The sequence below is a fragment of the Dendrobium catenatum genome, unplaced genomic scaffold (genome assembly GCF_001605985.2).
Source record: "Dendrobium catenatum unplaced genomic scaffold, ASM160598v2 fragScaff_scaffold_1338, whole genome shotgun sequence".
NCBI lineage: Eukaryota > Viridiplantae > Streptophyta > Magnoliopsida > Asparagales > Orchidaceae > Dendrobium > Dendrobium catenatum.
In genome coordinates this window covers 1,473,419-1,496,349 of record NW_021319800.1, presented here as the reverse complement: position 1 = coordinate 1,496,349, position 22,931 = coordinate 1,473,419, and the positions used below count along the sequence as shown (strand labels likewise).

Genomic DNA, 22,931 nt, shown 5'->3' with positions numbered 1-22,931 from the left:
AATTCATAATCATGTAACATGATATTTAATCTAGATTGTTTCACTTTATTAGTCCCTTCATATGTAATACAAAGCCTATTCCAAATGTCTTTTCCACTTTTACAAGAAGAAACCTGCATGTAATATTTAAACTTAAGTGCATAAAAGAAATTTTTTAAGCATTTTGTGTTTAATTATGTTAAGTCTCATTCTTCTACAATTTAGTCAGCAAAGGGTGTTTCAACTCTAATGCCATCTACAAGTCTAGTTGGCCTAGTATACCCATCCTAAACTAAAATCCACATGCGATAGTCAAGCAATTGAAGAAAAGTAGACATATGTGTTTTCCAAAAATTGAAAGGGATATTATCAAATAATAGAGGTCTAGTGATTGAATACCCTTCAGGTGTGTTACAATTTCCTATGTCAACTCCCTGAAGACTCCCTCTTCAGGTATTACATTATTATCAAAGTGACTCTCCTTTTGCCCCCTCAACAAGGCGGAGAAGCCTTTACAATTTTCCTCTCTTCCAACAATCCCCGGTGTGATAGAGTATCATCATATATTCATACCCTCCAAGTGTCAGCAGAGTACCATCGTCCTTTCATACCCTTCAAGTGTCGGTAGAGTACCGTCATCCTTTCACACCCTATAAGTATCGGCAGAGTATTGAATCTTCTTAAAAGATCTTCTCTCGAGCAATTTGAAAGAAGAAAGGAAGAGAAGTAACCAAATTAATAAAGAGATTCTTACCTTTGAGTAACCTTGTGAATCCTTCACACCCCACTTACAAGAACTCTCTCTCAAACACTCTCCCAAAATAATCTTTCACTTGCTTTCTAAGAAATCATGAAGAACAACATTTTTAAGCCAATTTCTATGGACCTTTTATATGTAAGACATGAAAAACCATCCGGAAAACTAAAATTTTCCATTTTGAGCAGGTACGATCGTACAATAAGATCGTATTTCATATGTATGAATAGTTCAAAAACTGCTATGTAAGAACCTGTATGATATATTTTCATGTTCGTACTATATGAACGGTTAAGAAAATTTTTTGCTTCATCCGGACAAAAAGATACACCACATTTTTATACTGCAGACATCGTCTGTATAAACTATATATCATACAGTACCATCAGTTCAGAAAATCATGATGTTCATTGGGAGGAAAAGGAGCATGTTCTTTTGTTACTCTGGATATCATCTGTACTAACTGTGTATCGTATAGTACGATCAGTTTAAAAATTTTTGACGTTCGTAGGGATGAAAAGGAACTCGTTCTTTTCATACTCTGGACATCATCTATATAAAGGTAACTTCATACAATATGAATAGTTTAGAAAAATTTAGAAATCATAGGGATGAACAGGAACCCATTCTTTTTGTATTATGGAAGTCGTTTGTATGAAGGTAACTTTGTACAATACGAACAGTTTAAAAAAAATTAGAAATTATCAGGACGAACATGGATGTATCTATTTTGTACTATGGATGTCGTCTGTACGAAGAAGGATTCATATAATATGATCACTACTTAGAAAAATTTTATTCTCCATTTAACTGCTTGTAGGAGAAAATAATTGCACAAATCGTTACATATGAAAAGAAATCATATAGTACGATTAGTTTAAAAAATTATAAATTTTAAACACTCTCATAGTGTGTGTGTATGTGTGTGTGTGTGTGTGTGTGTGTGTGTGTGTGTGTTCATAGTTACTTAATTACAATCACACTCTCTTAGACTCAATAAAATGAAAAATATATAGTCCATTTATAATTAACTCTAATCTAATCTGATTTGAAGTATTCAATAATCTAGAGTATGATTTCCCTGAAATGTTAGTACATACAAACAACAAAAGCAATATATCCAAAATATATTAGGAGAAATTATAATTAAAATAATAATATTTTGAATCATCAAAAACACACATGTTGCAATAATCTTAACAATAAAAAAACTAAGTTTTAACAATCTCAACAAAACTCCCTCTCACACTTCCTTGAAACCTACAAAGATATTCTCCCTCTCTTAAAAACTCCATAATTTCTCTCCCAAGCTCTAGGCTCTCTCCTTAAGTTTTATTCAGAAGAAATAACTTAATAAATGGCGAAAAGACTTATTAAAAGTCTGATGAGAAAGCTTAAATAAAGGGCTTCAAGAAATCCTAAAAATACAAATTTATCAATCTCAGATCATGCAGTAAGATCCCTGATCGTACAGTATGATTAGTTCAATATATCCCTATTAGTTATGCACGAAGAGTAAGGCGTTATACGACTAACTCAAGTATTTGACTTGATCGTCTGGTATGATATAATTATCATCCAATATAACTAGTGTAATTAAATTAGATTATTATCTTGTACAATTAGCAACAATAAAATATCATCCCATATAAAGAAAGGGTCATATTGTATAATTTGTCCAATCGTATAGTACGATCTTACTGGACCCATTAATATCATACAATACAATACAAATCGTATAGTATAATTCATACATAATTTATATTTCAAAATATTGACTAAATTATATTTGGTGACTAAGATCATGATTTCAACTGTTCTTCTAGTGCGATTAGTTTAAATAGCTTTATTACATAATTAGTTGTTTTTATGATTTTCTAAGTAGCTGATCGTACAATATGATACTTATTGTACAGTATGATTAGTTTATAAAATTATTCTTCTAATTTTTCTCTTTATCTCATTCACATGAGTATGTGTTTGCATGATTATTAGACCAGCATAATCCTTTATAAGACTTTTACTAAAGAAATTGAAAAAAAAAACATAATTGAATTTTAATGACTCTTTCAATATATCATATTCTAGCTAATCTTTCGCCCTGAATCTTCATTGAATGGTGCATGACATACCTAAAATATTAGTATACACATAAACAAATATATAATAAAAAATGCTAAGAGACACAAAAATGTAATCATTAATCTTTATTATCATCAAAACCATAAACTTGAAAGCCCGAGTTATAATAATATCCACCTTTTTGATGAAGGCAAATATTATTGGATTAATTTGTAAATTAATATTATTTTCTCCTAATCTACCCCTTACTAACATAATTATAATTAAAAAAGGAAAAAATATTTTTTTTTTTCATTTTTTATATTTATTTATTTATTATTATTATTTATTTTATTCAAGAATGAAACTAGATAACAGATAAAAAATGCAATATTTTGAAAATAAACAACAGATGAATAAATGCAACTAAATATCATCTCCCTCTTTTTATATCACAAAAAAGAGACAAAATACAACACCTAAAATTGAACTATATGTAGAAAAAAATGACAATATGCAATCATACATAAAACATAATTATTAATAATAAAACAAGAAAACATAATAGATAAACAAACACAAAACCAAAACTTATACATGATTAGAATTAATAATTGAATCCTTGATTGTTCAGCATAAGTTTGTTACCTTATCATCTTGCTCTTATTCTGAGGAGTCAGAAGCTAAGTATGCCCAGGAGATTTTTAGCTTCTTTTCATTTCCCCTTTCTACATTTGGCTTATTTTCACCCTTTTACTTTATGAAGTGGTTTTTAAATTGGGGCATTCATATTTCAAATGTCCAAGTTTCCTACTCCAAAAAAAATAATGTCAGAAGAAAACTTGTCATTTACATTTTTTACCTTTGCTCCACTTTTGTTCATGTTTGTGCTTGCGCATTAGAAGACTTTTGAATTGGCTTGTTATTAGCATTATCTCCTCAGTCTTATCATGTTCTGAGCCATTTTTATCTATGTCTTTTGACATTAGCACTATAGCCTTCCCATCCCCTATATCAAAAGTCTTTGACTCACACTTTGCTCATAGGAAATAAGTGAGCCAAGCATATTATCAATACAATAAGCATTCATGTCTTTTGATTCACATATAACAGTGGCTTTGGCATCAAACTTATCAGTTAGACAATATAAAATTTCGTTGACCTTCTCTGAGTTTAAAAGTTCTCATCCTAAAGCATATAATGATGTCACTATTTGAGTAAATCTAATGTACATGTGTAGGATAGACTCATAAGATGTCATGCAAAAAAAAGTTCATAATTATGCTATAATCCATTTAACTTAGGTTATTTAACTTCACTAATACATTTGTATGTAATGCATAATCTATCCCAAATATCTTTGCCAGTGGTATAAGTAGAAACTCTCATATAATCTTTAGACAGGTGCAAAAAAAAATTATTTTAAGAATTTAGCATTTAGTTGTGCAAAAATGTTTCTTCTATATTCCATTTAATAAAAGGAATGTTAGTTTTGACTCCTTTAACAATTCATAATGGTACAGAATAACCATTTTGAATCATATGCCACATTAAAAAATTAATGGATTGTAAAAATGTAGACATATAGATTTTCCAAAAATTAAAATGAATGTTTTCAAATAATGGTATACTAGTAATAGAGTAACCTTCTATGGTGTTCCTATTGTTGAAGTATACCATTGATCATTTACCTCTAGGTTTTCTAAAAAAACTATTTTAAGTGCCATTTTGATACCACTTAAAGTTCAATAAGGAAGTTAATCCTAAGTGAACTTTTTTCTAAGCACACTAATACAAAAGTAATACTTTCATTTTGATGCAGAAACTAATTATCTTGTAAGAAGATGTAGTAGAAATGATGATATTCTAATCAACACAACAAAAAATAGCAATAAGAGATTTTCACCAAGCAGTTATCATATAAAATTAAATGTGAAAAAAGTAAAAATGTGGAATATAGAAAATTAGAACAAACACACTAGAATATAGAAAATTAGAACAACACACTAGAATCTTCTTCCCTTAACTTCCCTTAAGATAAACCTTGAAGCATAGAGGAACTAAGGTGCAAGTTCGCTAGAGCAACTATGTTAAACTCCCTCTCACACTCCCCTAAAACCCATAAGGATTTTCTCTCTCTCTCACAAACTCCACCATTTTTCTCCCAAGCTCTATGCTATCTCTTAAAGCTTTCTCCAAAAGAAATAACTCAATGAATGACAAAAAAACTCATATAAAGCCTTATGAGAAAGCTTAAATAGAGGCCTTCAAGAAACTCTAAAAACTCAAATATGTTGACTATGATCGTATAGTTTGATTAATTCACTATATCCTTATTTGTTCTGTATAAAGAGTAAGGTGTTGTACGATCAGTTTAATTATTTGAGCTAATCATTTAGTATGATATAATCATCATCAAGTATGATTAGTACAATCAAATTGGATTGTTATCCCGTATGATTGGTGATGATAAATATTATCCATTATAAAAATTAGTTCGTACAATACGATTTATCAAATAGTATAGTATGATCTTACTGGACCAATTAATTCAAATTTGATTCCTAATTATAGGATTAATTTAGCTAAGATTTAATTACATTATAAAATATGATATATATCATATAGTGTGATACATATCATACAATACTATCAGTACATAATTTATATTTCAAAATATTGCCTAAACTATGTTTGGCGGCTAAGATCATGATTTCAACTAATCATTTTGTACGATCAAGATCATCCAGTATAATTAATTCAAATAGCTTTAATTATAGAATTAGCAATTTTAATGATTTTTTTAGTAGATCATCATATAGTATAGTACCTATCGTACACTACGATTAATTCAAAAAATTTGTCTTCTCATTTTTTCTCTCTATCTCATTCCCATGAGTTTATGTGTGTACGATCACCATACTAGTATATACCTTTATAGGACTTTAACTCAAGATATTGAAAAATATATAATTAAATTTTACAGACTCTTTTAGCATATCTTATTATACACAATCTTGAGCTCTGAATATTCATTGAATGGTGCATGATATACTTAAATTGTTAGTACACACAAAAGAAAATACATAGTACAAGTGCTATGAGACACAAAGATGAAATCACTAATATTTATTATCATCAAAACCATAAACTTGAAAGCCCGAGTTACAATAATATCCTCCTTTTTGATGAATGCAAATATTATTGGTTGAATTTGAAAATTAATATTATTTTCTCTTAATCTCCCCCATACTAAGAGAATTTTATTTAAAAATAGGGGAAAATATTTATTTTTATTTTTTATATATTTTCTCAAAAAATTTTGGATTTTTTTCTTTCTTTATTTATTTTTATTTTATTTAAGAAAAAAATGAAACTAGATAATAGATAAAAAGTACAAAATGTAAATAAATAAAACACAGATAAACAAATGCAACCAAATATCTTCTATCCCTTTTGACATCACAAAAAAGAGAAAAAATACAACACCTAAAATTAAACTACATGTAGAAAAAATGACAACATTCAATCATATATAAAAAATAATTATTAAAAACCAAACAAGCAAATAAAACAAATAAACAAACATAGCCAAAACTTATACTTGATTGAAATTAACATTTGAATCCTTGACTGTTTAGCATAAGCTTGTTACCTCATCATCTTGCTCCTATTTTGATGATTTAGAAGCTAAGTATGCCTAGGAGATTTTTTTCTTCTTTTCATTTCCTCTTTTACATTTGGCTTCTTTTCACCCTTTTTCTTTACTGGTTGATTTTTCAAATTAGGGCTTTCATATTTCTGATGTCTAGGTCTCCTACGTCCAAAATAAATAATGTCGGAAGGAAACATTTCATATTTACCATTTTTACCTTTGCTCCATTTTTGTTCACGCTCATGTTTGCGTTTCAGGGGACTTTTAAATTGGCTTGTTATTAACATTATCTCCTCACTCTCATCTTATCCGAAGACATTTTTATCTATGTCTTTTGACATTAGTACTATCTGAACCAACCATCCTATCTGATTTCCAAACACTCGATGTCTCAGAAATATTTAAAATATCATTTCTCGCCAAAATCATTGGGATTTCTTCTTTCTTCCATCTTTAGATCATTATGATCCCTTCCACAATTAAATTCTTGATACTCCAAGATCTCCCTTGCACCCATAAAACCTTTACCTTTCTCCATATCTGATCACCCATATTACTTCATAAAGTTGTTCTCCATTAGCACATAATCAATCACCTTAACAACTCTACCTACATGCTTTTAACCACAATCTTCAACATTCATAGCCATAAAACCTTTACCTTTCTCATATGTTTTCTCTAAATAAACAAAAATCATATGTAGATCCTCCTTACTCTCTCTATATTTCTCCATCAAACCTCTCAAAAAAGTATGGCTTCCATAATAGAAATACCCGGCATGAATCATAATTGATTTTGCAAAATTTTTCAACAAAAAATATCTACAATATGAACCCTAAATCTAATGTTTAAAAAGAAATTACAAAAAAAAAAAAACCTAAGGCGACAGGAGGGAGGCGACGTGAGGGAGGTGACGGGAGGGAGGCGGAAACTCACGGTCAAAAAGCGTGCTTTCCCCGGCGACGAATGCGGTGATCATCAGCGACGTCCGGTGATCAGTCGGTGACGTCGATCTACGTCGAGCGGACGGAGGGCGACGAGGGAGAGAAAAATTGGTGAGAGAAATAAACGAAAGAAATGAGCAGCCGTCGGGCTCGGGTTCGGAAATAGGGTTTATGCTGGCGGATTTTCCAGCTTCCCGGACGCCAGAAACATTTCCTGCACAAAATGAGTCGGTCCTAAGTCATTGAGTTTAAATACGCCGACATTTATCCACCGGTACTTTTCCGCCGCAAAGTGCGCCGCAAAAATAAATTACTGTTATTAACTGGCGTATTTTCCGGCGCAATATCCGTCGGTATGTTACCGGCGTCATATGGCCGGAAAATACGCCGTAGACATTCCTTCGTATTATGCGCCGCTACAGGCGCCTTGTGTTCCGACGCAATTGTATTCGCCGATAAATTCTGCCGGTAAACGCGTGTTTTCCTGTAGTGTAACCTGCATCCAAAAGTTTTTTACTCACACTTTGCTTGCAAGCAATGAGTGAGCCAAACATATTATCAATAAAATAAGAATTCAAGTCTTTTGATTCATATATATAGCAATGACTTTGGTATCAAACTTATTAGGTAGATAATATAAAATTTTGTTGACTTACTCCAAGTTTGAAAAATCTCTAGCTAAAGCATTAAATGATGTCACTATTTGAGTAAATCTAGTGTACATGTCTACGATAATCTCAAAAGGTTTCATGCAAAAAAGTTGGTAATTATGCAATAATATATTTAACATAGATTTTTTGACTTCACTAGTACCTTCGTATGTAATGCATAGTCTATCCCAAATATCCTTGCTAGTGGTATAACTAAAAACACTCATATAATCATTGGACTTAAGTGCACAAAAAAATTGTTTAAGCATTTAACATTTAGTTGTGCAAAAATTTTTTCTTCTCTACTCCATTCAGTAAAAAGAATATTTGTTTTTACTCCTTTAATAATTTGTGACGGTACATAATAACCAGTTTGAATTATATGCCACATTCAAAAATCAATGGATTATAAAATATAGACATACGAAGTTTCCAAAAATTAGAAGGAATGTTTTCAAATAATGGTGGACGAGTAATAGAGTAACTTTCTATGGTGTTCCTATTTCTGAAATGCGGCATTAATTTTTTTCCTCTAGGTTTTCTTAAACACTATTTTGAGTTCCGCTCTGAAACCACTTTAAAGTTCAATAAGGATGTTAAGCCCTAAGTGAACTTGTCCTTAAGCACACTAATATAAAAATAATACTTTCACTTTGATGTAGAAGCTAATTAACTTTTAAGAAGATCCAGTAGTGATAATGATATTCTAATTAACATAACAAAAAATAGCTATCAAAGATTTTCATCTTGCAACTACCATAGAAAATTAAATGCGAGGAAGTAAAAAAGTGGAAAATAGAAATTCAGAACAAATACACTAGAAATTTATAGTGGTTCAGTTAAATCATGAACTACGTCCACTCCTCAGAATTCTCCTCTACCGGTATTATATTATCACTATAGTGTATATTCTTTAGCCCCCATAACTAGGCGAATAAGCCCTTACAAAATCTCTTTCACCAACTTAGTGTGGTAGAGGATTGTAATCCTTTTTACCATCCTAGTCAGGCAGAGAACTTGGAATCTTTTTCACCCTTCTGGTGAGGAAGAGAACCTAGAATAATTTTTCAACCTCATAGTGATAACAGAGAACCTGGAATCCTTTCCACCCTCCTGGTGAGGCAAATAACCTTGAAATCACTTTCACCTTCCCCGGTGCGGCGGAGTAACTAGGTCCTTTATCACCAAAGATATCTTCTTCCCAAAACTTCCCTCAAGACAAATCTTGATGTATTGAGGAACTCAGGTACAAGTTCACTGGAGCTACCATGTGAAACTCCCTCTCACACTCCCTTGAAACTCACAAGGATCTTCTCCCTCACTAACAAGCTCCACCATTTCTCTTCCAAGCTCTAGGCTCTTTGTACAAGCTTTCTTTAGAAGAAACAATTCAATGAATGGAAAAAAGACTTATATAAATTCTTATGAGAAAACTTAAATAGAGGGCTTCAAAAAATCCTAATAACTCAAATATGTCAGCTTTGATCGTACAATACGATTAGTTCACTATATCCCATTTAGTATTATATGAAGAGTAAGGAATTGTACAGTCCATTCATGCATTTGATTGTACAATACGATTAGTTCACTATATCCCATTTATTATTATATGAAGAGTAAGGCATTGTATAATCCATTCATGTATTTGAGCTGATCATTGAATATGATATAATCATAGTCTATTATGATTAATACAATTAAATTGGAGTATTGTCTCATACAATTGGTGATGATAAAATATCATTTCATGCAAAGATTAGGTCGCACGGTACGATTTTTCCAATCGTATAGTATGATCTTACTAGACCAATTAATCTAAATTTGATTCCTATTTACAAGATTAATTTAGGCAAGGTTTAATTACACTGCATAGAACAATACATGTCGTACAATATGATTAGTGCATAATTTATATTTAAAAATACGGCCTAAATTATGTTTTGCGCCCTTCCTTCTCGAATTCACATAAAAATAATGCTTCAGAACTTTTTAGCCCTCTTTTGCTCGTCCTAACTCTGTGCTCATTTGAAACCTTTCTCCATCATTTTTATTAATTTTTTGTTTCAAACATTTAAAAGTAAATCTCCATCTCTTTAAAGTTTTACAACCAATTTGAAGTTTCATATGATAGATTTTAAATAAGAAGGGTTTGATATTGATATGTTTATATTTTTTTCTTGGAAATTTATTTTGATTTGAGTGTCTCTTTCATATTACCTATTTTTAACTAAATTATACTATATATTCATGTTAGATTTATGTTATTTTTCTTTATCATAGGAATATTGTATATTTGTGTTAAAATTTATGCTATAGAAAATGTGTGTTAATGTAAAAAATTACTTGTTACTTTATATTCATATTTATTGAACTATTTATTTATATTTTGAATATTTTTGAAAAAAAAAATGTGCTAGTGGAAATAATTTAAATATAGATAAAATAATTTATCAATTTAAAATTTTGGACTGTCATTGTTTTGTGACAAACTATACTTGGATATACGAAGCTAAAGGTCATCTATCTATAATAGACTATTATCTGGTTGAAAAGAACTAATAAATGAATTTGTCAAGAGAATCGAATATGTCATTCATGTGGTATGTCATTTGCTTTTATTTTTATCATATCAAAACTTTAGGTGTTCTTACTCAAAGCAAAATAAATTATGCGTGCCTTACACTTGATGAGATTACGTTAAATTTATACCATAAAAGATTCCTATCAAATTATTGGTTCTAGACTTCGCATGGAGAGTACGAGCCTTATTTCAAAAGTCAATGCAGTCCTCAACAAGTTACAAAAATAGTAGATGATGAAAACATAAGGATGTAGAAGATATGGTTTTTCATGTTGATGGATCATAAATTAGAAAACATGTAGAGTTGACACTAAACATCAATGCACATAACATTTATTAATTAGTACATACAACTCATCAATCATTTTGGGATGTGTGCATCTCTCATTCTAATTTATCAATTGTCATTAGCATGTTCAGTTTTAAGATAAAATATAATGCTCATCGTGAGTGTTTTAATCAATTTAATGGATTGTTGAAATAAATTAATTTAGTATTGGACAATTTTACTCTACTATATTTATACAAAATGAAAAGTTTAGTATCCAAATTAAGCATGGGTAATAGAAAAAGTAGATTATTGCATTAACAATTACATGTTATGAATCATTATATGATGTTATAAGTTTTCATGGATAGTCCATACTTAATGAGAGATTTATTAAATTTTTTAGCACCATCATGATCCCAATTACAAACATCCTTAAAAAGGATAAGTTTGCATGTATTAGTAATGCAACCAAAATCTTGGATAGTCCTCATGACCTACTCACCTATCCTTTGACTGCTTTATTTTTCCATGCCTATTGAAGTCTCTTATGATACCTCTTAGATCGACATAGGTGGGGTGCTTTGTTAAAAAAATATTGTTGCTTATTTTATTAAAATTTAAATGAGGGAAAACAACACCACTTCACTTATGATAGAGAATTTTTTATTGGTATCTAATCTCTTAAACACTAGAGACACTAATTACTACATAATGAATTTGTCCTACATTATGAGCATCATGCCGTAAAGATTGGTTGTTAATAAATATAGGCCTTAAGATTTGTGCTTGGGTATAACCTCAAAATTAGATTCTTACTCAAAATCTTTAATTGTGCTTAAGATGAAATCTTAATACTTATTACTTGGGTTTAAATCCAATTTTAAATAATTATTGATTAGACTCATTCAATTATCTCAAATTAGATATATTCAAACTTGTACTTCGGATACATACTAAAGATTAGTATTTAATACTTGGGATTCCTTCATTTTACTTTAGAGAATATCTTAGGTTTTGCATAAGATAGCCTTCCAAGGCTAGTTTCTTGGTCCTCTTTAGTTTTACTTAAGGTGGTACCTTTTGAATTTTGTTTAATGCCATGCCTTAAGATTATAATTAATTATCCTAAACTTCTTTAATTCTGCCAAAGTTTAGAGCTTAGGAAATTTTCTTGATACTTCTAAGTCTATTATTATATTATTAGGTTTCCTATATTGTGCATATGTTTAAACCATAGAACTTAATCTTGAAATTAAATTTCAAGGCTGTTTTTAATTAATCTAAATTCTCTAACTATGCTTTAGAGCTTAATACTTTAAGGATATTTTTAGCTAACCCAAACTTCTATAGTTAAAAGCCTAGGGTGCTTGAAATTTCCTTTGAAGTCTAGTCCATTAAGTAGGCTTCCATGATAGCGCTTCAAATGGAATCTTAAGACTCATGCTTAAAATATATTCTAGACTAATTTATTAACAAACTTCTCTAGTTCCACCTAAGGGTGATACTTAAGGATTTATGCTTGAGATCTTTCATCCTGTACTGGTTAACTTAGACTTCTACAATTTTGCCAAAGTTTTGAGCAAAAGGATTTCAATTAAATGGAATAAATTGAAAGTTGGGTCATTACCTAAAATTCCTTGATTGTGCCTTAGTTTGATTCATAGGACTCTTAATTAAAATAATTTCTTAATATTAGTATTAATTGGCCCAAGCTTCACTCACTGTGTTAAGTATAAATTCCAAGGCTAGTTTATAGGTTTCTTTAATAATAATTCTTAATAATGAGACAATGAAATCAAGATAGGAGGGAAAAAATACAATAAAGCTATGCCTTTATAAGATGTCGAAGTCATCACTCATAGTAGCTACAATACATATATTTACATTAATGGACACTATTGACCAAATTCAATAAGCATATGATAACAATTCTTGAAAAAATATGTAATTGATGTAACTGACTATGCAATGCCATAGAGGTAAAGGCACTACTTAGACTGGTAGGTTAGATTGTAAAATAATATATTCTTAAAAAAAAATAGTATTATGATAAAGATCATAATAAAAGGTACTGATCACAATTGAGAATTTTATAATTGTTCCTAAGATGAAATCAAAGGCATAAATTTATAATTTTGAATAATCAATATTCTTCTCCAACTACTAGAAACAAATCCTTTTACTTTATTTAAGTACAATAGAGATGTATACATGTGTATATTTATAGTAGTATAATTATAGTACGTATTGTCCCTAGTTTATCACAAACCAATGGCTTGGTTTTTATCAGTTGACATGTCATTCGTTAAAAGAAAAACCTTTAGAGGTAGTGGATGCATATACCAAAAATTAGTAGAAGGAATATCATTGTGAGGAGCAGAGAGGTGGAGAGCCAATTGAATCAAAATCACTATCACTACACCTCAAGTTGAGGGGTGAACAAACCATTAATTTATCCTAGAGAATTTGGAAGCGTGGAATAGGCAAGGACTTGGTAAAAATATCAGCTAATTGATATGTCGTGGAGATGTGATAAATAAAAAATACTTTGAACTGATACATTCTTAAATTAAAATGATGATCTATCTCGATGTGTTTGGTGCGAGCATGAACAATTGGATTGCTGGTAATAGACATAGCAAATATGTTTTCACAAAATAGTGGTGTAGTATCCAATAAAATGAAAAATCCAAATAGTGAAGATGAAGCCACATAAGTTCTACGGTGGGAATAACTAGGGAGCAATATTTAACTTTTGTGAAAGATTAGTGACTTTTTTTTTATTTTTTACATGCCATGAGAGTAATGTGTTGCTAAGAAAAACACAATAGCGTATTGTTGACTTACGATCATGAACATCACTAGCTCAATCAACATCAAAGAAAGCATAAAGTTGTAGTTTTCCTCTTTGAATAAGCAGCCCATGAGTAAGAGCACGAGAATGTATTTAAGGAGCTAGAAGTGGCAGGTAATAGGAGAATGCATGTGCTGGCAAATTTTGTTTACAACAAAAGCAACATCTGGCTGAGTTGAAGCAAGTTATTATAGAGAATTAGCCAATTGTCGGAAGAGAGCAATATCATGAAATTGAGCTTGTGAGTTATTAGCTTTCAGACTTTTGGAGGTTAGGGGATTGGAGAGAGGTTTGTAATGTGACGTTCCAGCATGTACCTTGAGATTTTAGAGCATGAAACTTAGTGGAAAGAGCTTTGAATCATTCAAGATCTTTAATGGCCAAACTATAATATGTTAGAGAAGTAGACAATGTGATTGAGATCAAGAATTTGATGGGGCTTGAGATTATTGATTTGAAGAAAAATGACTATAGGGTGATGAATAGGTAGAGAAGGTGAGTGAGAGGATGTTGATGTAGGAGAAGATGATGATGTGGAAGAAGATGGAAGCAGAGTAGAAGGGAAATACTGAACATTTAAGTTATAGGAGGAAGTAGTTAGTGGAGTAAATTGGGTAATAAGTGAAGAAGGAAGTGGAGGAAGATTAAAATTGTTTGGTGCCGTAAATAATATAACTTAAGTATTGTTGGTTGAAGAGCTAATGGTTGAGAAGAAGATTCATCAAATTGAACAAGTTGATAGATAATTATGTGAACATTAAGAGGGTTATAACACTTAAGCCTTTTTGTGAGTGGCATAATTGAGAAAGACACACAGAGTTAAATAAAGGGTAAGTTTGTGAGGGGAATATGGACGAAGCCTTGGATAACATCGATAGCCAAATACTCCAATATGAGTTTAGTTGGGAGGAATATTATATCAAAAATGAAATGGAGAGAGATATGAAGTAGTAGAGGTGGGAAGCAAATTTTTAGGTATATTATAGTGAGTAGTGCATTAACCCAAAAATGAGCTCGTTAGTTTCCCTCAATAAGCATAGTATGAATTATTTCTAGCAAGTGGCAATGTTTTCATTTGGCGAAGCCATTTTGCTAGTGGGCATATGGCAAATATATTGATGATGAATGTCATTCTTAATCAAAAATAGTTTTAGATATGTATTGAAAAATAAACCTCGAAAATTAATTTGAAGTGTGCATATAGATTTGTTAAATTGTTATTCAAACATAGCTTTCAAGATGAGGAAATTATTTGTAACTTTCGATTTATGTTGCATTGGGCATAACCAAATATAGTGTGTAAAATCAATGAACAACACAGAGAAATGAAAGCCATTTGTAGAGAGAACAAGGGACATACTCCTAAAATTGCATGTTTAAGCTAAACAGGATAAGTAGTAATACTATATGATTCATTAAATGAAAGCCTACGACTCTTAGCAAGAGCACATGAATTAAAAACAATAGATGATGTAGAAGGAAAAACATAGAAATGAGGAAGTTGTTTTGCTAATACAACTAAAGTGAAGGAGTTGTGGTGTCCCAAATGATGATGTTAGAGTGTTGTGGAGGAAGAAACTAAAATAAAAGTATGAGCAAGAACAAAAGAAGGCATAGAGTTGATTGAGACTGGATAAAGACCGTTATGGAAGGGATTGTAGAGAAGTATGTGTTGATTCTTTTGATCAGTTATTGCGTATATGGAGTCATCGAAGGAGATTGAGCAGTTATTGAACAAAGAGTTTGGAAATAATAAGAAGATTATGGGAATGGTTGTGGACATGAAGAAGAGGGGTTAAAGAAAGCTTACGTGAAGGAGTGGGGAGAAGACCTTTGACATGAAGTTTAAGTAGATAATTGCCATTGCCAATGAGAACAAGATATGAGCTTTGATAAGGGGAGGCTTGCGTGAGGGATTGAATGTTAGGAGTGAGGTGAGCTATTACACCATTGTCTAGGTACCATGGGAAAGAGGGTGACAGACAAGCATTAGTAAGTAGTGCGTGAGTGGAATGAGAGGTTGGTGTAGCGTAGTTGAGATCGGTTTGATGCTAGAATGTGAGTGTGGAATGATCACATTTATCACAAATTTGACAAGAAATTGATGTCTGAAAATTGTCGCATAAGAAAGATAATTAGTCATAGAATAATTTTCATGATGAGAGAATGCAACTCATTCTTTAGTTGTATAACATGAGACCGATTTGTAGGTTGTAGACAATGCTAATCAAGAGTAGTTCAAATGTACGAGAATGTGTCTAGATAAATAATGTAAGAAAGAATAGATAGAGAAATTGTGGAGTAGAGTACAACAACAAAATTTTGGTCCACAAGCAGCCATAATGTTTAGTGAAGATTTAGCATCAGCTGATGGTCATTGTAGATGGAGTGTTTGGATGGGCATGTGGTTGTGCCATCAAAGTATCCATTAAAGCAATAAGCAGTGAATATTTTAAGAAATTGAGAACGAAAGTGGGATAATTATCAGTAAAGAATTGAATGTTACTGTTTGCATATATATTTTGAGCTCAATGTCTGGAGATTGAAGGCACTGATACCATGCTAAATAACATAGTTGGTATGTATGAAATGAAAACAGAAAATAAACAAAAGGAAGAAGGAAACTACAGAAAAGTTTTATTATAAACTTCAGTAGTTTTTCATCACATATTTCGGCACAATAGAGATGTATATATATATGTGTATCTATAGTTAGCATAATTACCGGATTACCCCAAGTTTATTACAAACCAACGGCTAGAATTGTATCAGCTTAGATATGATGAGCTATAAGCAAAACCTGCAGAGGAAGTGGTTGCATATACCGAAATCTGGTAAAAGGAATATCATTGTGAGTAGAGATGTGGAGAGCCAACTGAACAATTATCACTATCAGAGGGAGGGGTTATTGCCCACATGGTTTTTATTTATTTATTATTATTATTATTATTTAAACAAGGAGGCTATTTACTAATTTATCGCTTTATTTCTTTTGATCCTTAACACAATTAGATTTGTCTATTATAGTTCCACAAGGAAATGAGGACTTGCAAGATATTTGATCAAATTCCTTAATGATTTTGAATACATACACGAAGTCATCAAGGTTTTATAAGATTCTTCTTCCCACTCGTGGCGAGCATTTACTATTTGGCTTTTATATACCGATGGAAATTATTTCTTCTCTTCTTTGTTTTCTTTCTTCTCTTCTTTCTTTTCTTCCTTCTTCTCTTCCTTTTTCTCCTCTTTCTTTTCTTCTTTCTTCTCCTCTTTAGCTGGTCCAACTGATATGATGTCAATCTTCCCTATTTTCCTCAGCTTCTTTGCGATTGCTATTGTGTCCATTTCACCTACGACTGTCAGTTTCTGCTCTTTAAGATCAGCAGCTATGGAGTCAATCCCTGTTTAAGAGAAGAAGTTGATAGTGTCATGTAAAGCCTACAATAGGAATAAGTTTGATGGTTTAATCATGCAAAGTTTCATGTTCCAACCATTACCTAATGATAGATTGTTATATTCCATCACTCAGTTCCATCATATATCGTTCATCTCATTACGGTAATTGAAGTCATCCTTGAAAAAATAGTTAATGAAAAAATAAATGTTGGAATTATTCAAACTTTAAAGGTAGAGAAAACCTTAATTTCATATTGTTTTTGGCTACTTAGAGCTTTCATTTTCTAAATAGTTTCGAAATTTGAAGAACTGTATGAAACATCCTACCTTCTATTTGTTTCAACCTGAATCATGTAATTTAAAGTATCTCATCTAAGCATTATTTATCATTCATAACAAAGAAAGCATAAATAATTAACAATTAAAATATCATGTAAAAGGAATTCTAAATCTGGCTGGTGTTTTAATTTGTTAGTTATCTATTTTGTAGAAAATTGATGACTTTTTGTTGCTAGGTACCGTTAATTTGACTCTGCTACCCAATTAATCATGACACAGTTGTGGTTTTAGGAGCATTCTATATTTATGTTGAAAGTTTGAGCTTTCAGTGCCCCCTTTAGCTTCCTATGCTACGTTGTTAGCATACTGTTACTTGAAAGAATCCTAAATATCTTAAACGCTGGAGTTCTAACTTCACATATAGACTGATAAACACATACTAATCATCACTGTTTGAATACTTTCAAGTAAGGAATAAATGATAGGGTTATGGTCTTTAATAGGCAAAACAGTTCAAGCACGCTTTGATATCATGAAACCCCTCAAATTCTCTTCTTGCTTGCTTCCATGGCTAGGCTCGTTCTAATTTGCTTGCTTTATTTCAACTAGCAATATGTCATATAAACGATTTCCATAAAGGCAACATAATCAAAGCACTAAACTACTATAAATCTGACAACTTTTAGGTCATTTTCTCTTCAAATATCCACCAGATCCAAATCTAACATATAATAGAAAGTGAAACCACAGAATTTCCAATTAAAAGAATGCTTAAAATATCAGATGAAAAGTCAGGTATTGGGAAAGTACCAAAGATATCAGCCACAGCCTCTATGGCTTTCTGCTTTGTCTTCTCATCATTCATGGCCAGAAGCTTGAGAACAATCTTTTGCTATTTGTTTATCAAACAACAAAATTAGAAAATAGTCTGATGTTAAGAAGATTAAATTCAGTTATAAAATAGAATAATTCAGCTTGATATTGATTTGCATACCTGCACCATGGCAGAAATGGGAAAGGGAGACTTATCTCCCTCTGTAGATGATGAACAGCAAGAGTTAGACAGACATCAGTTTCTCAGAGCCATATATAGTGCTTATGATCATTTGTTCATGCGGAACATGTATATGATACCAGTACAGAGAAGATTTGCAACTTTTTTTTGGGAAGTTTCGCAAGTATGCTTGGTGATGAAGCTTGGATAGTTATTCCTGAGGAATAACGCAAGAGGGCAATAGCGTGTTAAATGCGTAATCTTTGCTAGTGCTGCTAATGATGCCGCCCACGGCCCACAAGATGGAAAAGGACAGCGTTTTATCTGCTTTATTTTAAAACCCTTCAAAATTTTCATAGATTTGCCTAACTTATTATTTTAGCTTTATATGATTATAATGCTCACAATTAAAGAAATATGCCCGAGGTTTCATTTTCTGAAGAAATATGTCAAAAGTTGATTTCAAATAAAGCTAGCATTCTTCTATTCAAGGATTGCTTATTAAATAGTTTGAATGGGTTTAAATTTGAATATTAATCTATTCTTAATTCGAATATAATTTGAATATGTTGGAGCCAATGTTGAACCAATGTCAACAAAGCTTACTAGTGCGAGCCTTGTGAAAATGTAGTTGGAGTTCATTGGGGGCTCATGGACAGGGCTAATAAAGCTCGGTTGAGCAAGCATCTTGGGACCGCAATGGTAGTTTATTATGATTTCGTAGTTTATTATGATTTCACTAAAAGAACCTATGACATGCGAGGCGAAATAATTTCATGATGGGAGGGATTATAGATGACACCCGTCGCATGTGAGGAGAATAATGTTTCACAATGTAAACTTATTCTGAGAGGCAACAACATGACACAACAAAAATTTAAGCTAGAAATTTCCACTTATTTCAGCAAAAATTATCTCTAGAAATGCCTATATGATGACCCTGCCATCCTATTCCACACGAAAACCAGCACTTGCCCCTATTTAACCCATCTAGTCACCTAGCTCATTCTAAACTATTTTAGCATTGATTTTCATCATTTATTAAAAAAATTAAAGGTAAATTCTACATCTCTTTGAATATTTTTAGTCAATTGAGACTTTGTCTATTAGATTTCATTTAAAAAGGGTATGCAAATTGCAGTGTTTATTGTTTTTTATTTTATTTGTTTAGATTTGAGTTTGTCTTTCACTTAGTGTGTTCTCATAAGATTGTACTCTTATTTTATATTAGATTTACATTTTTATCATTTATATAAGAAATGTGTATTTTTTAATTTGTATATTCATTTTTTATATTTATTATAAGAATATAACATTTTCATTATTGTTAGATTTACTATAGGAAGTTTGTGTTAGAAAAAAAAAAAAAATACATGTCTTAGGGGAAAAATTGTATATTCATTTAGTTTATTAGTGCATGTTTATTATATGTTTCTGAAAAAGAATTTTTCTAGTGAAAAAGAATGCATTTAGCTAATTTATGAATTTAAATTTTGACTATTTATTATGTTTCAATGTATATATTGATATTTATACTCAAATGTTTTAGTTGTATAGTAGAATATTAACTGGCCAAAATAGTCTAATAGATCAAGGGAGTCAAATATTTCAGTCACATGGCATATTAATTGCCTTCATTTTATCAGATGGAAAGTTTAGGTGCCCTTGTGCAAAAGCAGAAAAATCAAGTGTACTGTAAACCCGATGAGGTTATGCTTGATTTATACTATAGAGGCATCTAATCTAATTATTAGTTTCGGACTTCACATGGAGAGCATGAACTACATTTCAACTCTCAATATAGTCCTTCAACAAGTTATACTATAGTAAATGCAAAAATAACTAAGATGTAAGAAGAACTGGAACTCAATGCAGCTCACTTGAAATTTAAAGAACATATAGAGAAGTTGCCTAATACCAATGCACAAAAGTTCTAGGAATTACTACATATGGATTAGAAACTAATCTGAGATGGGTGCACCACTCCTTCTAAGTTAGCTATCATTGTTAGGATTCTCCGTATTAAGACAGAATATAATACTCCTTGTGATTATTTCAAATAATTTAGTAGACTACTGAAAGAAACTAAACCAATAGATAATATAGTTTTGTTAGATTTATATAAAATAATGAAGTTAGTATCAAAATTAGGCTTGACTACTAGAAAAAATAGATTATTATATTAATGGTTGCATGTTATATTACAAGGATTACTTGACAAAAACTACACGTCGCCATTATAATGCACCATAATTCAAACCAAAATATAGGAAGAATGAAAAAAAAAAAAGTTTCATTCAGCTGATTTCTTTACTTACCCATTATTCTGAGGCTTCAAAAACTTTACACATCAATGAGCTATGATGCAGACCTTATAGATTTATAATTTGTTATTGAACAACATAGATGTGTACTTATGACCACTGATTGATGACATTAATATTTTGTGGGAAGAAAGTGTGTTGCCATATGATATCTTAACTAAACAAAACTTTCAAATGTAAGTAGTGCTATTGTGGGCAATTGGCAACTTTCTATCTTAGAGAATGTTATTAGGTTGGAGTACTATTGGTAAGCTAGCTTGTCCATACTATATGAAGTTAGACATTTTATTTTTCTAAAAATAAGCACATGGACAACAACCCACTATATTGGAATTATTCACACACACACACATCAATTCCAAGAGGATCAATAATGGTTAGATAAAAAAACTATGAAAGCATATATAAGTATTACAATTTCCATTGAAATTATGTGTACAAGTTATTTATTTATTACATATGTTTTGGAAGGACTACATAAGTCTATGTGATGCACAAACATATGCTTTCTTTATTGAACATTTGCGAGATCAATATAGCATTCATATTATAATATTTTCTCCTACTCAGTTGAAGGAATGCATAGAGGGAGAGTGTATGGATTAAGCTCACACGTCTTTCAATGTTTCTTATTGTATACCTACAGGATATACTACTAAACATTGAAAAAAAAAACAAATTAAGTAAATAAATATCGACCAACAAGATAATCAAACAATAAAACTTACTTTTTTTATCAATTAAAGCTCGAATAAAACCAACAATCACATTTAAAGATAAAGAAATCTTTGAGTTACCACAAACTATTAAATATCTTAACAATTATACTGATAAAGAAAAAAAATATAAATAAACCTATCTAATCATCATCTGTCTCCTCCTCCTATCTCTCCTTAGTCTTCTAGGCATGTTGTTGGTGATGCTGCTCCATAAATGTTCGCAACTCAACTTGCATTTGAGCTTGTTACATTTGAGTTTATAACATCTTTTTTTAATTCTTCTATTAAACTAGTGACCCTTCTACTGACTATCTCCTCATGCTCATTACCCGTGAAGGATGTTGAAATTAGATGCCTTAGTCTCGTATGCATTGGTGCTTCTTTTCTTAACAAGTATGATCCTTTTTTAAATTTGCATGTATCTTTTTAAGTTATTTGATGATATCATGCATTTATTCATTAATAAAAAGTAAATGTTATAAGAATGTTCATATACCTTATTGGGGTTGTGTTGTCCTCATTTGTGTCATGAGGTTAACAAAACTCAAATTCAAACCAAATCCAATTTTTTTCAAGTAGTGGTCACCTACTGACCACCACTTGATTTCCCTTATACAATCATCAACAATCACCTAATTGATTTTCATTGATATGGATAAATCAAATTCAATCAATAATAACAAGAGTCTAGTTCAAATAAAAAATTCCAAGCCAAAATTCAAGGTTGAAGGCCCATGTCCTATAACCCTTTTTGGGTGATTTTTCAATCACCTCAAAACCCAAATTAAATGACAACCAATTCATGATATGTCAACTGCATATTGATTAGGCATGTCTTTAAGGTCAACCCTCTAATTTTGAGGCCCATCTTAGATCTCTAATCCCAAAAACTCAATTGAAATTCAAAGGCTGTAAAACATTCAAATATTTACAACTTATGCCACTTCACCTTGCATCTTGTGGAACTTAACCTTGTGACCTTCTCCAAAACCTTTGAACATATCCATATTCTTGTTATAACATGTTTAATAAAAACTACACTTTACCAGACCCTAGTTGACTCAGAGTTAACTAGGAGCCCAAATGACCAAAATGCCCCTTAAGGAGAAAATTGAAGTTATCTCCAAATTTTAACACAGATCAATCAAAGCAACCCATGAAATATATTCCAATGCATGTTAGACATCCTTATAAGCCCATTGGACTTAAACTCAAACCTTTGTCAAGCATGGTCGACCAAGCCAACCCATGTTGACCAAATGCCCCCTTAAGACTTTTAATCGGCTTTTCATACTAAATGGCCTTTACATCACTTGAGACCGCCTCTATTGCTCTAAAATCATCAATCCAAACTTATTTGATTCAACTTCAGACATTATATCAACTTGGTTGACCAAGTCAACCAAGTTTGACCAAATGCGCAAACACTTGAACCTAGCCCAAATCTATTGACCAAAGTATTGCCAT

At 31.2% G+C, this 22,931-nt stretch overlaps 1 protein-coding gene across 2 annotated transcripts; it reads right to left on the bottom strand.

Moving 5' to 3' along the window:
- Nucleotides 1-16,718: 16,718 nt before the first annotated feature.
- LOC110115576 (heavy metal-associated isoprenylated plant protein 39) lies at nucleotides 16,719-18,621 on the bottom strand. Of its 2 annotated transcripts, none has more exons than XM_028699554.1 (3): nucleotides 18,422-18,621; nucleotides 18,238-18,355; nucleotides 16,719-17,153 (listed from the first exon to the last, which is right to left on the bottom strand). In XM_028699554.1, the coding sequence occupies exons 2-3, from the start codon at nucleotides 18,290-18,292 to the stop codon at nucleotides 16,927-16,929; spliced, it is 282 nt and encodes a 93-aa protein (XP_028555387.1). In that variant the 5' UTR covers nucleotides 18,293-18,355; nucleotides 18,422-18,621; the 3' UTR covers nucleotides 16,719-16,926. The 2 variants fall into 2 exon arrangements, with proteins under 2 accessions (XP_028555387.1, XP_020704499.1); XM_020848840.2 differs by having other exon boundaries at nucleotides 18,238-18,319; nucleotides 18,422-18,613.
- Nucleotides 18,622-22,931: the final 4,310 nt, after the last annotated feature.

What these genes read in the sequence shown, in the direction of transcription:
- LOC110115576 (XM_020848840.2), bottom strand. An exon ending in GGCTGTGGCTGATATCTTTG is followed by an intron (nt 17,154 to 18,237) that starts GTACTTTCCCAA and finishes TCTCTTAAACAG; the next exon opens with GGATTGACTCCATAGCTGCT.